The following is a 27682-nucleotide window of genomic DNA, read 5'->3' as shown; positions in this document are numbered from 1 at the left end:
GCATGGTGACAGATGTAACTATACTTACCATGGCAGAGCATTGCATAATATATAGAATTTGTCAAATCATTATGTTATACACCGGAAACTAACATAACATTGTATGTCAATTATACTTCAATTAAAAATTAAATTAAATTAAAGCTGTGTCTGTGTCTCCTCACTCGCCGACGCCGTCCTTTCCTTCAAGGACCCTTTCCCTGCTGGAGCTGGACTCTGGCAAGTGGCGCCCGAACAGGGACCTGAAGATCCAGCTCTGCCCCAAAGCTGCTGAGACATCCCCCGCGGAGATCGTCTCTCCTCTTCCTGCATCCATGGATCTGCGTGTTCAGGACAGCCCCAACTCCTCCACCAGTCCCAGGGTAAAACTACCACCCAATTCTGGGGAGGAGAGAACAGTGAGGAAGGAAGATATGGCCCAGGGCAAGAAACAGAAGATCAGGACCGTGTTCTCTCAGGCCCAACTCTATGTCCTCAATGATCGATCTCAGAGACAGAAATACCCCAGTCTCCAGCAGATGCAAGAACTTTCCAACATTTTGAACCTTAGCTATAAGCAGGTGAAGATCTGGTTCCAGAACCAGAGAATGAAATGTAAGAGGTGGCAGAAAAACCATTGGCCAAAGAAGAGCAAGGGTGTGACTCAGAACAGCACAGCAACCGCAGAATACCCAGGCTTCTATTCCTACCACCAGGGATACCTGAGGAACACTTCTGGAAACCTTCCACTATGGAGCAACCAGACCTGGAATAACCCGAATTGGAGCAACCAGACCTGGAACAGCCAGTGTTGGAGCAACCACTCCTGGAACGGCCAGTCTTGGAGCAACCATTCCTGGGCCAGTCAGACCTGGTGCCCCCAAGCCTGGAACAATCAGCTCCAGAACTGTGGAGAGGAATCACTGCAGCCCCAGATCCAGTTCCAGCAAAATTCCATCAGCGATTTGGAGTCCATCTTAGCAACTTCTGGGGAAAGCCATAGTGTAATACAACAATCCGCTAAGTATTTTAGTACCCAGCAAATAATGCATTTGTTCCCAAATTAATCTGTGAACATAGAGCCTGAAGATGTGTGACGATGAGTATGTTATTTGATCTCAATTTGGGTGGTGGCTGTATTACTTCTCCTAGGCTTTTTCTTTTAGGGTCCTATAGATCTCTGCCTCGATATTCTGTTTCCCATTATTCTTATTGTGTCCACTAAGGGGGTATGATTGGAGTCAAAGAGGTTTCAGGAGCGGTGGCTGCTCTGGACAACATGAGAAAAGGTGTTTCTGGCTATAGATGACTAGATACAATCCTAATGTGGATCTCTTTAGGCTCTAGAATCTAACCTCAAGAATAGGAAGTGAAGATACAAAGACGTGTGATGAAGGATAATTTGTATTTTCTGAGATTGTGAGGCTTTTCTTGTTAATAACCTCAATTACCACCGGTGAGGGGTTAAGCTATCATGTGCTTCATTGATTTCCTCTGTCCCTTGTGATGTTTTACTAGCACTGTTAATTTGTTCATTATTCTAGGATTTGTAGAAAGATGTTTTGTATTTTAATGTATCATGATAATAGTACCTGTTTGGCTGATTGGTTTATAGGTTTAAGTACAAATAAATAAAATATCCACTTTACCCTTAAAAAATTAAATTAAATTAAAATGATGCATCAAAATGTTAAAGGAAAAGAAAAAGGTGTGTCTTGCACAGAGAAGCCATGATGCTCTACATCCCCTAGGCTACTTCCTTACTCTCTGTCTACAGGCCTAACCCAGAGTTCCAAGCCCACAGAACTCTTCATTCCCTAAATGCTCCATTTACATCTTCTCTCTTTTTCCCTGAAGGTTCATAGTTGTCCTTTCAAAAGATCACTGAATTAAAAAGAAAACCTCCCTTCTTTATTTTTCCATAATATTTATCATCATCCAACATAATAAATATTTTATTTGTTCCCATGATTTACTGTCTGTTTCCCTTCCCCTCACTAAAATGTATGCTGCATCATGCAGGAATTTTTTACTGTTTTATTCATTGATGGTCCTAGTGCTTAGAACAGTGCCTAACACATTGTAGATTCTTAATAAATATCCGCTGATGGAATTAATGATGTCTAATCTACAGAATAAAGAACATTCAAGATTAACTATATCTTGCATAGGGTTTAAAGTAATTCTTCATTTCAATTGCTGAGCAAAATTCTCAAATTAAAAAAAAAAACACAACCAACTACTTTGGAAGAAAATGTAGCATGTGGAAGAAATGAGGTGCAGAATTAGGAAATTTAGACTGGAAATAATGCCAAAGAGTGAGCACTTGGAGACAGGCTAGATATAGCAATATATCACACATGCGGCTGGAGTCTTGGTTGCTAGAAATAACTGCCCTGAATAATTTCTGGGAGTTTATGTCATCACTGCTCTGCTTGGCTCCACCTGCCCCTAGGTCTTGGCCACTTGGCTTGCTTCCTTGCCAGACAGGTATTAAGAGATGATAGCAGAGGGTCACCTCAGTTGGTTAAGCATCTGCCTTCAGCTCAGGTCATGATCCCAGGGTCCTGGGATCAAGTCCCACATCAGGCTCCCTGCTCAGTGGAAAGTCTGCTTCTCCCTCTGCCCCTCTTCCCCTGCTCATTCTCTGTCTCTCTCTCAAATAAATAAATAAACAAATAAATAAAATCTTAAAAAAAAAAAAAAGAGAGATGATAGCAGAGTCAAGGGCTTTATAGCCATAGGAATGAGGTGAAGCAAATTACTGGGGTTAAGGATTGGGTTTCCACAGCAGTTTCAGGAACCTGGTCCACCTGACGGGACCTATGCAGGCTCTGGCTTTCCCAGAGGCTTCTTGGAGAAGCCAGTTAGCACAACTGAGAAAGGCATGGGAGAGGAATTTTTTGCCCTTCTTTCCTGCCCTCAACAGATTGTTCTGCGACCCACACAGCCTCTCCAGAGATGACTCATATGACCAAGAAACCAGCCTCCTCAGGAACCTTATTCTTCCTTCCCTGAAAGTATACTCATCATCCCTCTTCACACACTCCTAATACACAATAAAAATTAGCTGTCTAAACTTTGTCTTAGGTTTTGTTTTCCAGAAAACCTGGGCTAAGACACAGAAGAGGCGTTGTCACAATTCAGTTTTGGAAAAAATGCGCAAAACATAGCCATACTTTTGAGCTCAAATTCTTCTCCTGTGTGCCTTACTGCAAAAAACGTATGCTTCTACTTCAAAATAATTAAAATATTAATATCTAGGAAAAGTCAAATAACCATAAGGTGAAAACCTGGTAGAATTTCAAGTGAAGATGAAAAGACATGGAGATGAGATATTGTAGTCAGAAAGACCTGTCTAGAATTCATTTTCATTTGTTCATTCATTCATTCATTCATTCATTCAACAAAGAGTAAGAAGCACTAATCTAGGTGCTGGAGACGTAACAGTGAACAAGACACACAGGCCCCTCCCCAAGGAGCTTAAATACTACGGGAGGAGACAAATGATAAACAAATAAGAAATATTTAACATAATGTCAGATGGCAATGAATGATATGAAGAAAAACAAAGAGGAAGGGATAGAGAGTGATGGAATACTTTGTAGGTAGCGTGGTCAGGAAAGGCCTCTGTGAGGAAAACCTAAGCAGACACCTGAGCGAAGTCAGAGAGGTATTCAAGGAAAAGTCTAAGGACTAGCACCCAACTAAGCACGCACATAAATTGTTAGATTAGCTTTGAACTGAGAATAAATAAATAGAACAAGGAAAGGAGAAAAGGTTTTGCCTTTCTTCTTTTATCTCAAAATCATCTAAGCTTGAAGCTCTCCTAAATTCCTCTTGGTGGCTGGTTGTATTTTTTAAAATTAATCAACTTAGCAGAAATTGAAGATACTTCTTCCTTCTCCAGTGCAAGGTTATTTCTTTTTTTTTTTTTTTTAAGATTTTATTTATTTATTTGAGAGAGAGAGAATGAGAGATAGAGAGCACGGGAGGGAAGAGGGTCAGAGGGAGAAGCAGACTCCCTGCTGAGCGGGGAGCCCTTATGTGGGACTTGATCCGGGGACTCCAGGATCATGATCTGAGCCGAAGGCAGTCGCTTAACCAACTGAGCCACCCAGGCGCCCTGCAAGGTTATTTCTAATCTTATGTTAGCCCCACACTTCACCTAGTATTATTGCTCTTTATACATGTACCTCTTTCCATGTAATATGGTATGTACTTTGAAAGCAAAGTCTATATATTTTCAGCATTACATTTCTGAAATATCTAGCACAGTGTCTGACACAGAGTAAGCAAATAATTACTTGCTGAATTAAAATTTTTATTTTTAATACTACAGGTAATTTTTGGACAAAATCATCTGACTCCTCAAATTTCCTAAATTACAAATAAGTGTTTAGTTTAGTCTCTTTGAAACTATTATTTATTCATGTACTGATTTTTTTTTTTTTTTTTTTTTTTTTTAGAAAGAGAGAGTGAGTGCATGTGCGTGCATGGACAGAGGAAGGGGCGCAGGGGACAGAGGGAGAGAGAGAGAATCTTAAGCAGGCTCTACACCCAGCACAGAGCCTACGGGGCTTGATCTCTCAACTGAGATCATGGCCTGAGCCAGAATCAAGAGTTGGACCCTTAACCAACTGAACCACCCAGGTGCCCCTGCATGCACTGATTTTTAAAAAATAAAATATCTTGTCTTGGAAAAATTTACCTAACCTCTCTGAGCCTTAGTGTAGAGCAAGAAGGAATAACAATTCTTATTTGATAGTACTTGGTGGGAGAATTTTAAAAAAGACATAGTATAGGGCCTGACACCTGGTAGTATTTTTTGGTCATTCAATCAATAAGTTAGGAATTTTCGTGGTGCCTGGGTGGCTCAGTCGTTAAGCGTCTGCCTTCTGCTCGGGTCATGATCCCAGGGTTCTGGGATCCAGCCTAGCATTGGGATCCCTGCTCGGTGGGAGGCCTGCTTCTCCCTCTCCCACTCCCCCTGTGTTGTCTCTCTGTCAAATAAATAAATAAAATCTAAAAAAAAAGAAATTAGGAATTTTCAAGGTTGATGTAAAACCTGGTTATTTGATCAAAGAATGTGCTAGTTATTTGTTAACAGCATGTGTCATTACTTATTTCCTATGAAGAAACCATGATATTATCACAAGATTCTTTCTTTAATCAGTTTTATTGAGATAATTTACATGCAACAAAATTAATCAATTATCAGTCTATAATCGTTGATGAATGCATACGGTTATATAATCAACTCCACATCAATATGAAGATATTAACATCACTGTAAAAAGTTTCCTATGTTCCCTTTGCAGCCAGTTCCATTCTTCCACCCCCAGACCTAGAAACCACTGATTTGTTTTCTGCAAAGATACTTTTTATTTATTAAGCGAATATTTATGGAGGCCTTCTATTTGGAAGTCCTTGAGTTAGATACTTCGTAGAATACAAAGATAAATAAGACACAGTTTGTGTCCTTAAATAGCTTAAAATCTAGCCTAGTTTTATATAATTTTGAGATTACTTGCCTACAAATAATATGGGACTGAATTTCAAAATGAATTATGCCTACTAACGAGGAATAAGAAGAAAAAGTATTGCAAATGATTCCCTAACTTTTAGAACACCAAGCAAAATAATGTACCTTCATGAATGTCACTAGCTTTGATTTATTTTAAAAGGCACAAATTTATGATTGCACGATGTCCCAGATAATTATTGAAAAGTAAACTATTTTTAAAATCAAGTAACATACATACATACAGGAAAAAAGTGCAGAAATCCTGAGTGCACAGCTTGATCTTTCCAGGTTATTTAATGTCACCTTAGACCAGTTTTCTGACCAATACAGTAAAAAGACAACATTCTAAAGCCTTTTGGTTTAGAAAGAATAATTATATCTTGGGAAGAAAGAAAGAGATAAGAAAATGATGCCCTGTGAAGGCTCACATAGAATTGTGAGGATAAGCAGTGAGAAAATGGATGACACATTAAAATTCATGAGGAGATGCCATTTAAGTTCCATGAATAACAAAGCGATTATTATGCAGGATCAGGTTTTTCTTTCATCATTACAGAAAGACACAAAATCATTATCGTGATCTGCCATGTGTTTTTCCTTTGTTATTGGATGCCGGGACAAGCCTATTAAATGTTTTGTGTTACCCAGGGGAATGGTCACTGGTGAGAAATGGTGGTCTCGGTGCACGTGGCTTTCTATGGTTCTGATTGTATTTATACCAAAGGAAAGGAACAAATTAAAAAGAAGGGCAGAATGGCTGGGTGGGCATTTTCTTGTGGTTACAAAGGACTGAATCTATTCTTAACCTTACCGCTTCTTGCTTCATGCTTTACTCTTGCCAATTTCAGAATAGACAAAGCTGGTATTTGCATTTGGAACTTCCTTGGTCAATACAATGGGGACTACAGTTAATTTCAAAGGGGGTAATATATGCGAATCGAGGAAGGGCAATAACATCAGGAGAAAAAACAATCTGGAAAAATACTCCTACATTCATATAGTGGGGTCAAAAATCTACCCATATTATAATTCCAATATGCAAAGAATAGATTGCTCTTTATTTTCTTCAATGAACATAATTTCCCTTGCAAATTTCCATAGTGGGAGCGAACAAACAAACAAACAAAACCCCCCAAACTTTAAGCTTGTCAATTCAAGGTTATAACCTTTTTCAGTTTCAATAGTTACTATTGAATAACACATTTTCTTTTGGGTAGGTGCAAAATTTTCCACATTTCTTCCTCCTTACCCTTGCTTCTCTTCAAAATAGTGTCTGGCTGTATTGAAGGATTTGTGATCTCATGGTGTCAGGAAGAGAAGAGGCCTCAGATCCCCGTGGAGTCTCAGGATGCAAATTTGTCCTTGTGACAAGAATGGCATCTCTGGACTGGCGGCCGATGAGGGCCACTTTGAGATGTGGCAGGTCTTACCTGGCCTTCAGGTAGTGCGCTGGTGTCATCCCTGGGTCTGTGGTTTAGGCATCCTCTCTAAACACTGCAGCTTCTTAGTTTCCACCAGATGCTTACGCATTTCTGTGCTTTCTGACCAGCATGTTCCTGGGAGGCCACATGGGAGCCAGGACCACTGCTCCCGGCCAATCCATCCATGCATGTCTCTCTGTCACTGCTGAACAGTCACTGTAGTAGATGTTGCACCAAGTCAAATAGAAGCAGGGCATGATCCATCTTCTCTTCAGCTTTCTCCTTATGCTATTTCACTTATTTCCCTTCTCTAGAAAGTTGCTCTAGGGAAGAACACTTAAGTCACAGGGATCTAACCCTTTTTTCCCCTTTCAGGATCACCCTCTACCCTCTACTTCTTCTTTCTTTCTAAAGAGACTTTCTGCATATCCTTTGCTTCACTAGAAGGAGGTGGGCACTATATGGCTCCATCTTAACGGCAGACAGGGTATCTTTTCTATGGCATCTATGAAAGACACCGTTAGGAGTGGATCCTGATAGGATAGGGTAAGTTGTCTTTGTCTGCAAGACAGCTGGGAACTGGGGTTTACAAAATACTGTTCTAGTTCCTCTTGAGGGAACATTAAATGCTCCCTAATTATATATTGTCATGGTGCTCAAAAATTGTGACCATCAAGGAGAGAAAAATGAAATTTGTGATTTCATATTTTAGGCTGCTCATTATTTAGGCTTTTTATGAAAACAGAATTTCAAAATGACTTTCAAATAAAAGCCTAGCTGAGGTTGAGATGGGTTATGTTGAGGAAGAGTACATTCCAATTCTTATTTGGAGGACTTTGATTCCATTTCTTTTTTATTTGGCCTTGTGCTTTCTTCTCTGTCTTCTCAAGCATCAGAGAAAGATTAATCTCATAATCCCAGTGACAAAAGACACACTTTGCCTTGAACCTATGGATAGTGAGAAAACCCAAAAGATGGAAACAACAAAGCTCCCACAAGAGATGGGTACCTTTTATATGCCTCTATTTCTTTCCTTCCTTTAAAAAATACCAAATATTGGCAATATGGACAGAAATACAGTCTTGGATCTCAAGGATCTTCTATCTTCAACTTTTCTACAAGCGGCTAGAGAGTCGTAGAGATAACTAGAGAGACATGTAGTATGGTACAGTGCCTTTCCTGTAAGCTGTGTTTACAATTGATGTAGAAAGACAATTTTGTAGTCTCCTTCAATGTCCTCATGACCAGTGAAAATATGTAATTATTTATTTGCACAAAAAGGTTTAATTACCTAGATTTCTCTGTGAGACAATGTCTTGGGAGTTTTTAATGTAGAGTCAGTATTTCAGATATATAGAAAAGTATAGAAAATAACATGGTAACCATCTATGTATGCAACAGCAAATCTTAACATGTTGCCATATTGTTTCAGATTCTTTTGAAAGAAACACAAATTCCTGGGTGGCTCAGTTGTTAAGCTCTGCCTTTGGCTCAGGTCATGATTCCAGGGTCCTGGGATGGAGCCCCACATCCGGCTCCCTGCTCAGTGGGGAGCCTGCTTCTCCCTCTCCCACTCCCCTGCTTGTGTTCCCCCTCTCGCTGTGTTTCTCCCTGTAAAATAAATAAATAAAATCTTTAAAAAAAACACACACAAATTACAAATGTATTTGAAACAACCCTCCTTCATTTCCTTCCTACTTACCATAGGTAACCTGTATCCAAAAGTTAGTATGTATCCCATGTTTCTAAAATTTTACTACGTAGGTATGTGCCTATAGCAATGCTATTATTTTTGTGTTTAAAATTTTATTTAAATGATATCATGCTGTTAAGTATACTTTTGCAACTTTACTAATATAGTAGAATTTATTTCTACTATCCTATTTTGTGTTTTCCATTTACCATGCTTTTTCTTTGCTTCCTTTTCTATACTTTCCTTCTTTCTATTGAGTTATTGAGTTGTTTATCTCTCATCTCTACTGCCTTGGATGTTATATTAATATGTATTAATATTTAAAAATATTAACCTTTATTTATTATGGGATTAAAAGGAGTTTCTCTGGTAAAGAGTTACAGTTTCAGGTTTATTTACAGAAAGCTTTATGTGACATAGAAAAAGTATCAGGAAAAAAACTTGCTATTTTCTTATAGGCTTATACAATTTTAAAATTGGTCTTTTCTTCATTATAATTATATATATCCTTTAAACATTTTTTTTTGGTTGGTTGGTTTTATCCATTTTCCTTGGATACTTTCTCTTTGTTGAGAAGTTCATGGTTGTCAAGTGTATTTTCTTTCTTTCTTTCTTTCTTTTTTTAAGATTCAATTTATTTATTTGAGAGAGAGAGAGAGAAGAAAAAAAAATGAGGGGGGTGAGGGGTAGAAGCAGGGTCCCAGCTTGATCCCAGGACCCTGAGATCATGACCTAAGCAGAAGGCAGACATTTAACCGACTGAGGCACCCAGGCGCCCCTAGTATATTTTCTTCATAGTGGTAAAATCAACAACTTAGTTTGCTTCTGTTTTACATTTATGAAAACAATATACACTTTCATTTTATTTATTCAATGTTTACCTTTAAATTTATAACATGCACATTCAACTGGGCCTAAAATATTGTCAGCCTCTTTTGAACAATACACAATATTAGAAGATTCACACTCCCATTATTTTTGTTCTTACAATATTTTGGTTTCACCTTTTCAAAAATCCTCTCATCTTAGAAGTATTTATCATTATTGCTTTTTGATACTCAACATTAATTTAGATTTACCAGTATTTTTACTAAGTTGTTCACAATTCGTACTTAGAGAAAATCCTTTTTCCTGGGTTAAATTTCCCTCATCTTGAAGAACACACTTGAGTATATTTTAGGCAATGATTTATTACTAGTAAACTATTTTAGTATATGTCTGAAAATATCTTGATTTCAGTCTCACTCTTGAATGACATTTTGAGTATAGACTTCTTGATTATTTTCCATTAACAGTGTGGTGATGCCTACTATTCTACTGTCTTTTGTCCTCAATTTTTGTTGATATCTGGTATTGTATTATTGTTCCTTTGTAGGAAATCTTTTTTATCTTGTTGCATTTAAGATTTTCTTTCTATTGTGTTCTGTGTTTCGCTTTGTTTAGGTGTATATGATTTTTATTTTTTCCTCTATAGGGCTCAAAGATTCTCTATTCAAATATTGCTTTTTTTTCCTACTCTGTCTATTCCATCACTCTGGAACTCCATTTAAACATATAGTGGACCTTTCTATTCTATTCTCCATATCTCTTATTTTCTTTTTCATATTTTCCATCTCTTCATACGTAAGTGGTACATTTGAGGTGATTTCCTCAGCTTTGTCTTCTACTTCATTCCTTTCTCTTCATTTCTTTAAACTCCACTGAGTTTTTAATTTCAATGATTATTTTTTAATTTTGAATATTTAATTTTATTATTTTTTCAATCTTTCTGTTTATTTTTATAATGTTCTCTTGTTTCATTATGATTTCTATTCTTTTATCTTTTTAATATTTTAAAACTCTTATTTTATAGTCTCCTTAGGATTTTCCTATTATTTCTAGTTCTTGGGGTACAATTTTCCTATTTGCTGGGTTCCTGATCTCTCTAATGATGGTTTATTTCTTCATGTGATGTGCACTTTTTGTTGTTGTGAACTCACCTTCAGTAGGGCATGCTTACTCTATGGAAATTATATTGTACTCTGAAAGTATCCTCACAGGGGACTGTCCCCACATAACAGTTTTTAATTTTTAATAGATTTGCATTTCCTGTTTCTGGTATCTAGGGATTTCCTTTTCTTATGTTTTATCTAGCATATATATGTTTTTGTTGCATGAGGCCAGACTGGACCACTCAGATTTAATTCACCAGCTTGCTGAAAGTCCCATATAGTGAAAAAGATGAATTTTCTGTCTAATTTAAAATTGAATGAGAAACATAGCTACTTTAATGTAAAGTAAAAATTATGTATAAGTGTAAAGTCTTAGAATTATCAACTAAAATGCCAGCATTTTAGTAATCCTTAGATTACTAAATTAGATTTGTTTCCTTTGTCTAGATTATGTTTCCTTTGTGTGTGTATGTTTACTTTGTGATGAGATTTGTAAACCCGGTGGCACTGGATAAAGCTTGGCAGTATTTTATAAGAACTGGGTTTAATTTTGCTTAGTCAAATTTCATGTACTAGATGGAAAAGCACTGAAAATGAAATGTTAGATAAAAGCCTACTGTGGCAACAAATATCCACATTTAATAAGTAGGAATAAAGCTATGACACATTTCATAAGGGGGCCACACACAGTTGGCAGAAAGAGCAATGGCCTGGAGATTTGGAAAGCTGTACCCTGGGCTTTGCTCTGCCTTCTTCTAGTTGTATGACCTTGGGCAACTCACTGAAGATCTTTGGGTCTCAGTTTCCTCATCTCTAAAAAAGGGGGGCTGGAGTTTAAAATTCCATAATTCTAGACAGTGCAGAGATAGATAGTGTCATCTGAAAATACCTTGAAATCCTACCACTCCCAAATAAAGTAAAATAAAATAAAATAAAATAAAATAAAATAAAATAAAAGGTAGAGAAACCCTGACACAAATTGTTCTTTTTAAAATAGAGTGTAATATTTGGGAAATAAGGTGAAAAAAGGGGGTGCCTGGGTGGCTCAGTCAGTTGAGTGTCGGCCTTCGGCTCAGGTCATGATCTCAGAGGCCTGGGATCAAGTCTTGCATTGGGTTCCCAGCTCAGCAGAGAGCCTGCTTCACCCTCTCCCCCTGCCTCTCCTCCTGCCTGTGCTCTGGCTCTTTATCTCTCTCTCTCAAATAAATAAATAAATAAATAAAATCTTAAAAAAAAAAAAAGAACTTCACTTTGGATGACAGAATTAAGAAAATTAAAAGACAAGCCATAGACTAGGCCAAAATATTTGCAAAGCACATAACTGATACAGGACTTGAATCCAGAATCTATAAGTTACTCCCAAAACTAAATACTGAGAAAATAAGCAACCCTTCCCTCTCTCATGCAAGTTGACAAAAGACTTGAATAGACACTTCATCAAAGATACAAGGACTACAAGTAAATACATAAAACAATGTTCGACATCATTGCCACAGAGATATGCAGATTAAAACCATAATGACATGCCACTACTACTTATTTGAATGGGTAAAACAAAACAAAACAACCTGATAATACCAAGTACTAGGAAAGGTGCTGGGCAACTGGAATTCTCATACATGGCTGGTTAAAGTGCAAAATGCTCCAGTCCCTTTGGAAAAACAGTTTTGCAGTTTCTTATAAACATACATTTATCATTTAACCCAGCAATTCCACTTCTAGGTATATACCCAAGAGAAATGAAAATGTACAGTCACTCAAAAACCTGTATGTCAATGTTTGTAGTGACTTTATGCATGATCACCAAAACCTGGAAAACACATATATGTCCCTTAGCTAATGAATTGATAAACAAATTGTGGAATACTACTCAGACAAAAAGGATTGAACTATTGATATACATTACAACTATATGCAATTCTAGATGAAACTCAAGGTAATTATGCTGAATGAAAGAAAAAGCAAGACTTAAAAAGAATACATACTATATGAGTCCATTCATATCACATTTTGGAAGAAACAAAACTATAGAGACAGAAAACAAATCAGTCATTTCCAGGGCCTAGAGGTGAAGAAGGCGGTTGACCACAAAGGAGCACAAGGTAATTTGTTAAAATGATGAAGTGTTTTATATCTTTATGACAGCAGTGGTTACAAACCATATGCACTTGTCAAAACTCATAAAACTCACTACTATACACTAAAAAAAAAAAGGATGCATTTTACCATTTGGAAATTATGTCTCAATAAACCTGACTACTCTCAAAAGATTTATAAACAAGGCTGATCACAGATTTTAACGTTAATACTTAAAAGTATAACCTCCTTTTAGGGGCACCTCGCTGGCTCAGTTGGAGGACTGTGTGAATTTGATCTCGGGGTCATGTGTTGGAGCCCCACTTTGGGTAAGAGATTACTTAAAATAAATAAATAAACTTAAAATAAGTATAATCTCCTTTTCTCTCTTATTTTTTCAAATAAAAAAATTGTATCATAACTGAGAAATTAATAAGGAAAATAAAATATTAAAATTTAAAATATCTAAGTATCTAAATTAAAAATTAAAATTATCTAAAATCTATGGCCTTAAAATAAGTAATACTAGGGGTGCCTGGCTGGCTCAGTTGGAGGAGCATATGACTCTTGATCTCGGGGTTGTGGGTTCGAGTTGCTCGCTTCGGCAGCACATATACTAAAATCAGGGTTGTGAGTTCGAGCCCCACGATGGGTGTAGAGAGTAGTTAAAAATAGAATCTTTAAAAACATCTAAATATATACAGATTTTAATATAATAATATAATGTTAGTAAGTAATGTTAAGGTTAGTAATTTTTTTATCTTTTTCCACTTTTTGATTTTATGAGTTAAATGTCAATGAAAAATTGTTTTTCAGAGAAATAATACTGTTTCATTTTTCTTTCAAATAATAGTGATTCTAAAGTTTCAAATAAACCCAGCTTGCCACCTTCAGGCAAGTGAAAGATTTACAGAGACTATGACTGGAGATAGAACATTGATTTTGTAGATTTCCCAATAATCCTTAATCATATCTTGATCACTCCATTATTAGTGCCTTTGTGAGATTTCCTCTATCCAGGATCTTTCCCTGGCACTTACTGGAATATTCCCAATTTTCAAATCTCAGTTCAAATGCCACTAACTCCGAGAAGCCTTCCCTGATCACTCTAGCTAGTTTTTCCTCTTCTAAATATTTCATCTCCTTGAATACATGTAACCTCATTGAAGGTAGGGATCATGTCTTACACATACTTTTATGCCTCTGTATGACTATTAAAAAGGATACATGTGGTCGCCTGGGTGGCTCAGTCATTAGGTGTCTGTCTTTGGCTCAGGTCATGATCCCAGGGTCCTGGGATCAAGCCCCGCATCGGGCTCCCTGCTCGGCGGGAAGCCTGCTTCTCCCTCTCCCACTCCCCCTGCTGTGCTCCTTCTCTCACTATCTCTCTGTTAAATAAATAAATGAAATCTTTATAAAAAAAGGATACATGTAAGAGTTGTGTATTCTGATATTTGCTGAATGAATACATGAATGAATGAATAGGAAGAGTAATCATTGAGCCTTCTTTTGAAAGAGGCATTATTTTACTAATAGAATAATGGAATTCTACACTTTTATTCAAGATTATATGCATACCTGTAAATCATCAATTTTTATTGGCAATGATTAGAAGTGTCTCAATCCTTATCAATCTCTCAATTAAATTGTATCACTGATGAATGATTTAATGACTGTTTGGTGAGGGGCTCTGTGATACTAACTCAGATCTTAATATCTGGACATCAGAAACATGAGATTAAAAAGAGAAGAAAGTATGATGATTTCTCTTTTTATTTTTTTATGAGATTAAGACCTCTGATTCCTTTTTTTTTAAGATTTTTAAAAAATTTATTTACTTGAGAGAGAGAGAGAGAGTAAGCATGAGTTGGGGGGTTGGGGAGGGGTAGGGGGACAAGCGGACTCCCCATTGAGCAGGGAGCCTGATGTGGGGCTCAATCCCAGGACCTGGAGATCATGACCTGAGCTGAAGGCAGACGCTTAACCGACTGAGCCACCCAGGTGCATGCCCCCCTTAAAATATTTTGTTTATTTACGAGAGAGAGAGGGAGGGAGGGAGAGAGAGAGAGAGAGAGAGAGAGAGAGAGAAACTGTGCATGAGCAGGGGGAGGGGCAGAGGGAGAAGCTAACTCCTGGATGAGCAGGGGAGAAGTGTGATGATGTCTTTTACCTTGGACTGATGATTTCTTTTACCCTCAGTTACACTGATTCATGCCACAAAGGAAACAACACGTCTACAAGCGTACAAGTCTTCCCATCTAACAGAGCTTGCTGAGATTTACAGCCAGACTGACATGTCATCTGATGTGCATTCCAAGTAAAGCTAGTAAATGACCTGGAGCAGGTGCAGGACTCGAAGCTTTAAAAGCTTTACTTCTTTTATCAGCAATCCTGATTTTCTAAACAATGAAGCCCATCAACTCCACTCCTACCCAAATCTCCTGGTAAACCTGGGTATAGCAGGGCTCATGGGGACCCAAACATTTTTCACAAGGTTTTGGAGCATCTCGGCACAGGACCCGTGGCTATGACCCACATGGCCAACAACCTGGAAAGGTCACCTTGATTTATTTATTTACTTTAAAGATCATTTATTTATTTGAGAGAGAGAGAGAGAGAGAGTGTGTGTGTGTGCACACATATGTCGGGGGAGGGGTAGAGGGAGAGGGACGAGCAGGGTTCCTGAAGCGGAGCTAGATCCCAGATCCCAGGACCCCAAGATCATGACCTGAGCTGAAGGCAGACGCTTAACCGCTTAACTGACTGAACCACCCAGACGCCCCCTCACCTTGATTTATTTTTAAAGGAGGAGGGTTCCACCTTTGAGGATGGTTCATCTTCCTGAATTTCTTCCATTAGAACTTTCCAACCTTTTTCTTTTGACCACTTTGAGGGCTCTATTCCTTCTCTTGTTCCTCCTTTCTCATTACATTCTTCCTTCCCTCTTCCCTCTCCCTAGGTCCAGTCCCAACAGTCTTGAGAGAAAATAGTTCTTCATGCACAGGAGGCTCTGGTCTTGGCCCTTAGGTCGGCAGTGTCCTTGGATCTTTGTTTCTGCTCTGGTGGGGGCTGGAGAGGAAGAAAGGCCTTTGGTTTACAAGTAAGTTAGAAATAGGGAAGGAAAATACAGAGGAACAATCAGATTTATATTTTGGGATACAAATCTGCCACAAATGCAGATTTATAATACCGCCTTAACTAAAAGTTTGTTCTGTCTCTTCCAACCCTGCATCCTTTCTCAAAATGTGAACTCACTTTTTCTCCTCATCAGTACCTCTGTGTTTCAACTCTCCCAAACACACCTTCTAATTGTACCTCAATGATTTCATTGACCACGTCTCTTTAAAATTACCATTTATACACTGTAGCAGTGGCATCTTGTTCTGGCTATTCTTTTCTTTCCCTTTCATTTAGCTCAGTTGATTCTAACCAAACATCTCCAGATGCATCATGCATATTTTTAATTTGCTAATTCTCTTCTCACCCACTTACAATCTGGCTTCTCTCTGCCTCTCTTTACCAAGACAACTATTGTTTTGGTCAAATTCATGAACTGGAAAAAAATGCATGTACTTTGACACTACTGCTCATTCTCTTTCTGCGACTTCCTGTTGTGATTAGCTTTCTACATAGCACCATTTGTCTGGTGTTTGTAACTTTCTGGATTTTATTGTATTAATACTTTGATACTTTTTCTTATGCTCCATTACTTTCTTTTAAGTTGTAACATTGATTCTATAGTCTCCTTTCCTTCCTGAAGATGATTTAAAAAATTTTATTCCATTTTGTAAATCTCTAATATTGAGCCTCCTTCCTTTATTTTGAATGCTCAGAAACAAATTGCTTGGATTCAAGACCATTTTGAAAGACTATCTATGAAATAGCAGAGTGCAATTTCTATTTCTCACACTTTTTTTTTTAAGATTTTATTTATTTATTTGACAGAGAGAGACACAGCGAGAGAGGGAACACAAGCAGGGGGAGTGTGGGAGAGAGAAGCAGGCTTCCCGAGGATGTGGGGCTCTATCCCAGGACCCTGGGACCATGACTTGAGCCAAAGGCAGATGCCTAATCACTGAGCCACCCAGGCGCCCCAAAAGTTGGTACATTTTTAATGAGCACAGAAAAATCTTGGAGTCCAGTGACATCTTTTGAAGCCTGATCAGATAGGGGCATACCGGCCTTTAGTTAATGGTGAAGGGACAACTTTGAGTTGTATTCTTTGGCACTAAGTGTTGGTTAATTCTAATAGTAGGGATGGTTGAAAAGCCCAAGAAACAATCTTCTAGCATTGATTTTGTTATAATTGACACTATTTACAAAGTTGGAAGGTTCTACAATAAGATCTGCCCTCCAAATTACCTTTTCTGAAAAAGTCACCCCACCTGATTGTTGCATATTTGCTTAACTTTTCTGCTATTGTGGTTTCCAAGAAATCCATATCCATCAAGTGAGTTTAATTCCTCTGACGATCAATAATTCACTCACCATCCAGAAAATTCAAGTATTGAAGGCCCATTCTGAATCACTTTGTTGGGCTGAGTGTACCGTGGTTTTCTAAAAGTTCCCGCTCTAGTTGGGGGAAAGGGGAATAAAATAAATTGAAATGCAGGGCCCTATGGAGGAAATGAACAGCGTGTGGGACGGAAGCTTTGGACACTACAGAACTAGAAGTTCAGCTCTGCAACTCAGTAGTTCTGAAGTGAACAGGTCATTTCAGAATGAGCAAGGTGAGAATGTGTTGTGGAACGATGCACTCTGGCAAGGTTCCAGCTCCTGGCAAAGGGTCACATCACGTTAGGTGTGTGAAGGCAGAACAGGGTTACAGTGACCACAGTAGCTTAGAAGAGGGGTGTCACCTGGCTCTTCTGCGCACAAGAGAAGTAGGAAGAGGTCCTTCCGGACCTTGGGGGTGGCATCAGCACCCTAGGCTCAGCGCACACCTGCAAAGGCAGGAAACCCTCGGGGCTGGTCCCTCGGCTGGTAGCCCCGCCGGGTCGCGCCGGTGGGGAGAGCTTTCCGGCAGCCGCGCGCCACGTCACCTAACAGCTCCCCCTCCCCTCGTTCCAAGTCGCACGCGCGGAAGTAAACACCTCGACGTCATCAGGGCGCGTCTTCGCCTTTCCCCTCCCATCTCCCCAGATCGGTGGACGTGCTCACCTCCGCTCCGGGCCAGGTCTATGTCCCGGTTTCCCGCCGTCGCGGGCAGGGCGCCAAGGCGGCAGGAGGAGGGTGAGCGGTCAATAGACCTTCAGGAAGAGCGGCCTTCGGCTGTTTCCATCGCTGATAGAGGTGCGGTCCGCGGGACGCTGCGGAGGCCAGCGGGAGTTTCGGCATGGGGGTTTTGGGGGGATAAAAGTCCGCTTTTGGCGGGCAGAGAAAAGTGGAGCGGAGACCGCAGCGTTCTCCTCGCCTCCAAGCCGGAGGCGAACTTTGCGTCCAATGAGCACTTTGGTCTAGAGGGGGGCGGTCCCAGATCCAAGTTGGGTGAAAACCTTGCTGGGGGATAAAAAAGTGAACCCCAACACCTAGACGCGTTCTCCTCTTAAAGAGGCTCATAAAGCCTTTGTTCTCTACCCATCCATTCCCCCCCGCCCCCCCAACTCGTCGGGCCGCCAGCCTGCCTTTGGGTATGGCATGAAGGGAGCCAGTTTCCAGGAGCCAGTTTCCATGGTTACCCACCACTTGGCCTTCTGGGATATCAGTCACTCTGAACAGGGACCTAACTTGAACCATGAATCAGAAGCAAACACAGGTGGCTTTTTTTTTTTTTTTAATTCAGCTGAGAGTTTCCTGCTATGCTCTAGCTTTTGGTCTATTGTTTAATAAAATTGGGTTTTGCGCTTCTATATAGGTATGCTTGCATATACATTGCCTTGTGCTAGGCTTACATTGTCAAGTACTCTGAGTCATGCATTAGCAAATGCTCATGTTATTAGATTTTACTAAAAAGTTGTTCTGGGCTTGTAAACCCTCACATACAAATTGGACATAGATGATTTACCTGAGAAGTCATGGATTGATCCTTTCCAGCCCTAAAATTCTATTGTCTTTCTCTATTCAGTTCTGGGAAATTGAGTCAAAGATATCTTGACAGTCCTTTTAATTGCACAATTGTTTTTCTGTTGTTACAGAAGAGAAAGGATGCACATCACAGGAGGGAGGAACTACTCCAACTTTTCCTATTCAAAAACAAAGAAAAAAGCTTATTCAAGCTGTGAGGGACAATTCATTCCTTATTGTTACTGGAAATACAGGAAGTGGTAAAACAACTCAACTACCAAAATATCTGTATGAAGCAGGTAATTTTATTCTAGGTTAATATTGGGAGTATTTAAAAATATATCCTCTTAAAAGCTAATAGGACTTCTGTATTGCACAAATGCCCACCATTTGTTCTACAGCCCCAGTTCTTCTCTTGGCACATCCTCCCTACATCTTCCCTGCTTTTTTATGGTCTTATTTCATATTCAGGAATTCAGATGATGATTTTTCCATTTTTAATTACTGTAATAATCTCAATTATAGGTAGATACTGTTTCTCTGTTATAGAATGAGGTTGATTTGCAGTATACTGTTAACCATTGGGTATTGAAATAATTTACAGGAATATAGTGATATCTGTTGCTTACATTAGTATTTCTTGGTTCTTTTTCCATAGTATTATCAGGTAAGTATTTATTCCCTGACTCCATAACCCAAGCCAGCTAACAAATTACCCTTAAAGTGTCTTTGCCTTCAATATGGTAGAACTTACTATCATAAGGTTGGTATAGAGCAAAATTATACTGGATGTTATTCATATAAAAAATAAACATTTCTTAGCTGATAGTAACTTATTCTAATCCATCAAATCTAATGCGCCATTTATTGAGACATTTACCACTATTTTACATACTATTAATAAAGAAAAAAATACCATCAACTGTAAGACACATCTTTCAGAGATAATAAAATGGTAAAAAAATGAATCTATGAAAGGTGGTATATTTAAACTTTTGCGGCAAAAGTAAATCTTTAGGAAGTCTGTGAAATTTTATGGATTCCTAGGACTTAAACATTTTTGGCTTACTCTTTAGAGTAAATCTTTAGACTGAAATTAGGGGGGAAAACCTAATAAAATATGTATTTTAATGGAAAATATGTATTCTTATTTTTTATTACTACTTAAATTTCCATGGTGCATTTGTAAAACAGTATGTTGTTAATTTGCAGTTTTCTTTTGGAAACACTTGGAACAGTTTGTGTTGATTGGTCTGAAACAATTTAGCCCTAATTGGAAACAATTGTTAACAATTTTGTGTTTTTTTTTTTTTACCTCTGGTTTTGATAGGGTTTTCACAACATGGTATGATTGGTGTGACTCAACCACGAAAAGTAGCTGCTATATCAGTTGCTCAGAGGGTTGCTGAAGAAATGAAATGCACTTTGGGATCCAAAGTAGGGTACCAAGTTCGTTTCGATGATTGCAGCTCTAAGGTACAAAAGTTTTATTGCAGTTTAAGTCCTATAGACTTATAGAAGGATTGGAGAAAGTTATGAAAGATTTTAACTTCAAATTTGCATTTATATTTTAAACAAAGCCCAAGATTAGAATTAATTTTTGTTGTCCTTTGTTAAATGATTTAGCTCTGAAGTGCCCAGTAGTTTTATTTTCTCCCTTCTCAATTAGTTTATAAGTGACAGTTATGTTTATTTTTTTAAGGATTCTTTTATTTTATGGTTTTTTAGCTGTAAGAATCCTGGACCTGTAACTTACATTTGTAATCTTTGAAACAATTTTTTATTGTACTAAAATATATATAACGTAAAATTTGCCATTTCAACCGTTTTTAAGTGTTACATTTCAAATTTGCCATTTCAACCGTTTTTAAGTGTTACATTTCATTGGTATGAAATACATTTACAATTTTGTGTATCCATCACCACTCTATTTTCAGAATGTTTTCATCATCTCAAACAGAAACTATATCTACTAAACATTAACTCTCCTATTCCCTCCTCCATTCAGCCTGTGGTAACTTCTATTCTACTTTCTGTCTTTACAAATTTGCCTTTTCTAAGTACCTCATATAAGTTGAATCATACAATATTTGGTCCTTTGTGTCTGGATTGTTTCATTTAGCATAATATTTTCAAGATTCATCCGTAGTGTATATTTGTATTCCTGAAGTCAACTTAGCAAAGTCAGTAAGCATATCTTCTGTATTCACGGCACCAACAAGTTTAAAATTGTGTTCTTTTTAGTAGTTAATGGTTATAATTTACATTCCTTCAGGATTTTTTAATCCTGTACCAAATACAAAACAATGCCTAATTAAATATGGTCCCTAATAGAAATGGCCATCAATTATGACACACAGTGACTCCCCAGAATACTATCTTTGCCTTCCTAGTGGTTACTGCTGGGGAGTTTTCTTTCTTTTTTCTTCTCTTGTTTTATGTGTATACTGTTGTTAACTTCTAGCTTTTGGACCTTATTCTCACCTTGTTTTAATGCTAGGTGACAGACACAATTTTTTAAAAATTTTATTTATTATTTATTTGTCAGAAAAAGAGCACACAAGCAGGGGGGATGGCAGGCAGAGGGAGAAGCAGGCTCCCTGCTGAGCAAGGAGCCCGATGTGGGGCTCAATCCCAGGACCCTGAGATCATGACCTGAGCTGAAGGCAGACACTTAACCAGCTGAGCCACCCAGGCATCCCTGACAGACACAATTTTTAAAATAAGCAAATAGGGAAGAAAGAGAGTGAGAGGAAATTGTGTACCTCTTTCCTCTGCCTTTTCTTCTGAGTCCTCTAAAATAGTGGCTAAGGCGTGCCTGGGTGGCTGAGTTGTTAAGCATCTGCCTTTGGCTAGGGTCATGATCCCGGGGTCCTGGGATCAAGCCCAGCATCGGGCTCCCTGCTCAGCGGGAAGCCTGCTTCTCTCCCTTTCCCACTCCCCCTGCTTGTGTTCCCTCTCTCGCTGTCTCCCTCTCTGTCAAAAAATAAATAAAAAAATCTTTAAAAGAAAAAAATAGTGGCTGAGACAGGGAAATGCATCCCATTTCATTGTTGTTTCCCACAACTTGCTCATGGGAAGCCATTGCATTATCTTACCACTTTCACCAGACTACTTTATATCTCTTTATTGGCCCCTTTTGTTGCTTTATCCCAGAACATCCACCTTAGTTCCTTTTCTATGTCCCTGTATAGATCACAAGTTTTACAATTTACCATCCTTGTTATTAGACTAATTTATATACTTTTTTATTTAGTCAGATTAGGTGGATCACTTAATGGCTGCACATTTGGGGGGGAATTTATTATGCAAATAGGGGTGAATTTCTCTAACACTATATATATAAGTTGATACACTCTGCTGTTTAAACATTAGGAAACTGCAATCAAATATATGACTGATGGATGTTTACTGAAACATATTTTGGGAGATCCAAATCTTACCAAGTTCAGTGTCATCATTTTAGATGAAGCCCATGAGAGAACTCTAACTACAGTGAGTATTTTAATATGCTGGTTGTTTATTAGTTTACTTATTTGGGGTAGCTTTTACCCTGTAGAGAATTGCTTGGTCTTGCTTACATTTTAATCTATTGAAATAGGAATTCTTTGGTTAGGAAAGCAAAATATTTAAAATAAGTTGGTTGGTAGGCGTACTCGTGACTTACTAGAAATTTACTTTTTTTCAGGACATCTTATTTGGTTTATTGAAGAAGTTATTTCAGGAGAAGTCTCCTAATAGGAAGGAACATTTGAAAGTTGTGGTGATGTCAGCAACTATGGAATTAGCCAAGCTCTCTACATTCTTTGGAAATTGTCCAATATTTGATATACCTGGAAGGCTTTATCCAGTGAGAGAAAAATTCTGCAATTTGATTGGCCCACGAGACAGAGAAAATACTGCATATATTCAAGCGGTATTACTTGGCATCCTTTTTGTGTCTTTTTTTTATATTTATGATTCTAGTTGATTGAGTAGTTCAGTAATTCGTTTATTCCCTTTTATTTTAATAGCAGCCCTTATAGGTCCTAGAAGTTTCGAGAACCAAATTTAATTTTTCTGTGGAATAAGGGGAGGTGGTTGGGAGTGGGGGACTGTATTTCCATCAGCATATTATGCTTGTGTTTCTTGCTTTAGATTGTTAAAGTGACCATGGATATCCATTTGAATGAAATGGCTGGAGACATCTTGGTTTTTCTGACTGGTGAGCATTCAGTATCAGGTTTAAAAATTTTACTATTTATATAAGAGCAGAATGTGGCACCACAATAGTGTTACTTTTGTTGGAAAATCTGGGCTTTAACTCATTACCTTAGCTTTGTATGATTATCTGAAAGCTTTAGATATTCTGTCTTATTTAAGATATATAAGATAATTCTATACTGCCATAAAAACTGCCAGTCTCATGAGTAAACATATGTAAACACACTGACCTTTTAGTAAAAAGATATTAAATGGTAAAGTATTAATATTTTATTAGTCTATCTTAGATAGAGCTGTTACCACACCAAAGTGGTCAGATCAGTCCTGGATCTGAATGATTAATTCCATTATTTCAAAAGACATCTTACTAATTCATTTCTTCTTTGAGTGGTGGGATGGTACTGTGTGATAGCAGTACATAAGGTATTGAATCCATGTCTCATAGACAGGCCTTTTTTGGAAGTCAAAAATAGATTAAATCCTAAGCTAGTGTGATTCTTCAGTTAGCAGCATCCTACTAACAGAAATGAGTCATTTCATCGCTCACCTCCTACTCTGCCTTGTACTGATGTCAGAAGTGAGACATTGTAATGGTCTCTGCCTTTTTCAGGTTACTTAAGTATTTTGAGATACACCTAGATGCTGTATCTCCTAGACTAGATTCTTCTATATTAATGATTAACTTTACTGAGTCTTCCTCAAATACTGTGTTAACAAGATGATAGGCTTGAAGATTATAAACATTTTTATTCCTGTAGAGGTTTAAATTCCTTGGAAACTCGTGTTCTGTTTTTAAATCTATTGTTGAGATTTGGTACAATTTATGTGTTCATCTTCTTCAGATCAAATGAGATTGAAAATAGCTATTATGCAAAAATAATCTAGAAGACTTCTTTTTTTTTCATTCTTAAATTAATTTTGCTATTCAGTTGCTGACATTATTTTCCCTTCCTCATTTCAGGTCAGTTTGAAATTGAAAAAAGTTGTGAGTTACTTTTTCAGATGGCAGAGTCTGTTGATTATGATTATGATGTTCAAGATACAACTCTGGATGGTTTGTTAATATTGCCATGTTATGGATCTATGACAACAGGTAATTCCTCACTAGAATAGAAAATTTGACTAATTTTTTAAAAAAATTATTGAATAATCACATACATACAGAGTAGTGTACAGATCCTAAGCGTTTAGGTCAATTAATTTTACGAACAACTCATTTTTATAACCAACACCCAGATCATGAAATAGAACTTTAAGGGAACCAGCATTCCTTGAGAGAAGTGATTTTTTTTCTCAGTCTTTTCATATTCACTTTTTCAGGAGCCTTGGACCACCCCCCCGCACCTTGATATTGTTTAAGAGTAGGCTGTGTCCTCTCCCAGCAGAACAAAAATATTTTTGGTAATTTTTTGAAATTAGGACTACAATTTCTTGATAGTAGTACCATAAGTCAAACCTAATTTTTACTTTAAATTTTTTATTGTTATGTTAATCACCATACATTACATCATTAGTTTTTGATGTAGTGTTCCATGATTCATTGTTTGTGCATAACACCCAGTGCTCCACGCAGAATGTGCCCTCTTTAATACCCATCACCAGGCTAACCCATCCCCCCGCCCCCCTCCCCTCTAGAACCCTCAGTTTGTTTCTCAGTGTCCATCGTCTCTCATGGTTCGTCTCCCCCTCTGATTTACTCCCCTTCATTCTTCCCCTCCTGCTATCTTCTTTTTTTTTTCTTAACATATATTGCATTATTTGTTTCAGAGATACAGATCTGTGATTCAACAGTCTTGCACAATAAGTCAAACCTAATTTAGTATTGCCTAAGCATTTCTAGAAATCATATACATCCAGCTACATCTGAGACTAAACATAGTGGATTGTTTTCTTTTGAAGTAGCATACAGTCTGCTTTTCAAGAATGATGCTGTTCTTTTGTAATTTCAAAGAGCAAATGCAAACTCTTATTCTGATATTTGTTCATAATAAATATTGTTGAATTAGGTTTAGAATTTATTTAGTGAAACTACTTTATTATGGCATTTGATATGTAAAACAAAAGGGAAGTTATTTAGAGTTTGATTGTGATTGCATTAAATGTGTAAAAAGCATTTGAATGTTTTTATATATATATTTTTTATATTTTATATGTATTTTTGTTTTTGTTCAGTAAGTGGTTCTTAATCTTACATTAACAAAAAAAGTTTAGGAATATGTGTTTTGGTAAATAACCATAGACCATGTGCTATTTTAGAAATCTCTTTTGGGATGATATTAGGCCCTTGCCCTCCATATGGAAATCTATTTTTAGGTTTTTGTATCTTTAAGGGAATTCTTAGGGTCTTTATTAGATATTTAAGGTTTTCATTGTTTTCTGGAGATTTGATCCAGTGGCTCCTTTAAATTTATTTTGTTTACTGCTGAGGTAATTCAAAACTCATTACAGTTGCTTTGTCATTAACCATTAACAATATAAATATTTTTTTCTACATAAGTAATTTCATTCTTTCTTTTGTTACTTTCACATTGAAAATAGCATTCTGAGTCTGCTAGTGCATCTTGTTTAATGGCCTGAAATCCAGTTTTTATACTATTAAAGGTTGTGAATGACCTCCTATTTCTCAAATCTTGTGGCTTTTTTTCATTAGTTTGTATTTTGATTTTGTGATAAGTCCTTGAAATGCTGTCATCTGGGATAATACTTAATTACCTGGTTCTCCTGACCACTCTTTCTCTAAGTGTGCTGCCCTCCCATCCTTCCCAGCCTTTGTTCCTCTCTAAATGTGACTATTTTTTAAGGTTTTATCCTTAGCTTGCTGTTTTCTTAGAGTTCTCTGTTTTGGAGAGGTTGACTATCTCTAGTTAAGTCTCACTTCTGCATTCTAGAACTCCTGGATCCTCTCACAAGGCTTTCTAGTCTGTGTATCATGTCATCCTAGATCATTCAGTCCAAATAAGTGACAACTCCTACAGGTTGGTTTTTTTTTTTTTGTCTTGTCCAGATCATTCATTCATTCTTTTTCGTTTTTCATTGTCATCATTAGAGTTGGGATCCTCAATTTGCTTTCCTGAGTTGTTAATATAACCTGCTAACCTGTTTTCCCTGATGTAATTTACCATCCTACCTGCAGTGGTAAGCATCATCTTTCAAAAGCACAGCTCTGATTGTATCATTTTCCTGTTGGGTATCTCAGCCATTCCCTATTACCAGCTAAATTAAAATGCTAACTTAATAACTTGGCATTCATTATCCTTCCAGTGTGATTTCAGCCTGCTTTCAGCCTTAATTGCCAGTGTATGAGATTTTCTGTGTTGGCGTATATGTGTGAATGGTAAAGATGTCGAGCTGCCTGTCAGTAGAGCCATTACTGAAGGGTTTTGTTTATTTTAGTTTCCCTTCTGGTTCCAAGGGCACTATAAGGGCAAGCTACTGGTGATCCATCATGAGCATAATAATATTTATGGGAGCAGTTTCTTACAATGCAAAGAGGCATTCAAATGGAGGTGATGAGGTACTGAGTAATGGGTGAGGTGAAGTTGCGAGTGGCAGGTTCCTGGGATCTTAGGCTTTTTTTTTTTTTAGGTCTGACTAATACAATACGGCACTTATTTTCTTTATTATTGCGACTTCGGGTGGTGGGGAGAAACACTATTAAAATGTTATTTCCTTTATTTCCTATTATGTCTTAGGAACGTAAAGCTTGTGCTTGGGAGTGAGGAGAGGGAAGAAGGGTTTCCTGCTTGTAGCCTGTTGTGAAGAGGTTTCAAAAATGACTCAGATCTAGGTTTAGTGAATAAGTGAAGATTGAGGTGAATATGTTGTATTTGCTTTTATTTCTGGGCTAGCCATGAGGGTAGCTGATTGTTTTAAAGGGACATCTTAAGAAATCTCCCTAATTGACAAAAAATTCTCAACTGTCAGATGTGAAGAGGTGCTGTGGTATCCCTTCTATTGCCAAGATTATATGATCCCACTCCCTGGGTTGAACTCTAACCCCCACCCTTTGAGGTGTTTTTCTCAAGCTCAAAGTGTAGGCAGTATTTTTTATTCCATTTCCTTCTACATCTTTTTTGTGACAGCATTTGATATTTCCCTTAACTTGAACTCCTCCTTTTCCCTTTTATTCTATTCCTCTTACTGGCTGAAATCCTGCTGTTTTGTTTCACTAGTGCAACCACCTTGATTAAAACCTTCCCTGATTTCCCACCTCACAACTGACTTTGGTCTCTTCTTCGTTTATACCTCATTGTGCTTTACTGCACCTCTTGTGGCACTTAACACATTTTCCCTTGTGTTATGGTTGCCTCATCTCCTTTCTGAAATTGTGAACTACTTGAGTATTCTGTGTTGAAAAAGTCCTGATTAGATGTTTGTTAAAATGAGTTCCAGATTTTTCACTTTCTGCTAGACATTCTGTTATACCTTGTATCAAAACGCTAACTGTGGGGCGCCTGGGTGGCTCAGTTGGTTAAGCGACTGCCTTCGGCTCAGGTCATGATCCTGGAGTCCCGGGATCGAGTCCCACATCGGGCTCCCTGCTCAGCGGGGAGTCTGCTTCTCCCTCTGACCCTCTTCCCTCTTGTGCTCTCTATCTCTCATTCTCTCTCTCTCAAATAAATAAAATCTTAAAAAAAAAAACCAAAACGCTAGCTGTGTCTAGAACCTTATTCTTGTTTCCCTTGAACCTTTTGGCTCTTCTTACTTCCCTCTTTTGTTCAAGATTTTGCAATTCTTCAGGTTTACTGAAATATACCTGTTACTTCATAAGCAATAAATATTTGCATGGAATTTGACTATTTTAGCACTATAAGTAATTATCGAAATTCGGTGCTTCTTAGCCTTTTTA

General features: G+C 37.8%; 1 protein-coding gene and 2 pseudogenes across 2 annotated transcripts in view; 2 read left to right on the top strand and 1 right to left on the bottom strand.

The window, feature by feature from the left end:
* The first annotated feature begins 275 nt into the window (after window positions 1-275).
* Window positions 276-1046, top strand: LOC112808086 (homeobox protein NANOG pseudogene; annotated as a pseudogene).
* Window positions 1047-14924: 13878 nt separating this feature from the next.
* LOC112808085 (ATP synthase F(0) complex subunit j, mitochondrial pseudogene) lies at window positions 14925-15133 on the bottom strand (annotated as a pseudogene).
* Window positions 15134-17740: 2607 nt separating this feature from the next.
* Window positions 17741-27682, top strand: part of DHX40 (DEAH-box helicase 40) — a 54476-nt gene continuing 44534 nt past the window's right edge. Inside the window, exons 1-7 of one of the 2 annotated variants that reach the window (XM_025851434.2) lie at window positions 17741-17919; window positions 18762-18929; window positions 19961-20106; window positions 22006-22125; window positions 22319-22546; window positions 22768-22834; window positions 23795-23926. In XM_025851434.2, coding sequence (XP_025707219.1) covers window positions 17808-17919; window positions 18762-18929; window positions 19961-20106; window positions 22006-22125; window positions 22319-22546; window positions 22768-22834; window positions 23795-23926 — 973 coding nt within the window. In that variant the 5' untranslated portion in view covers window positions 17741-17807. Of the gene's footprint in view, window positions 17920-18249; window positions 18383-18761; window positions 18930-19960; window positions 20107-22005; window positions 22126-22318; window positions 22547-22767; window positions 22835-23794; window positions 23927-27682 lie in introns of those variants that run through there. The other variant, XM_073879535.1, reaches the window with a different exon arrangement.

The sequence above is a fragment of the Callorhinus ursinus genome, unplaced genomic scaffold, assembly GCF_003265705.2.
Source record: "Callorhinus ursinus isolate GAN/ISIS: 27379988/994484 unplaced genomic scaffold, GSC_fseal_2.0 scaffold34, whole genome shotgun sequence".
NCBI classification, from domain to species: domain Eukaryota; kingdom Metazoa; phylum Chordata; class Mammalia; order Carnivora; family Otariidae; genus Callorhinus; species Callorhinus ursinus.
The sequence above is the reverse complement of the archived record's forward strand: the minus strand, read 5'-3'. Positions and strand labels throughout refer to the sequence as shown.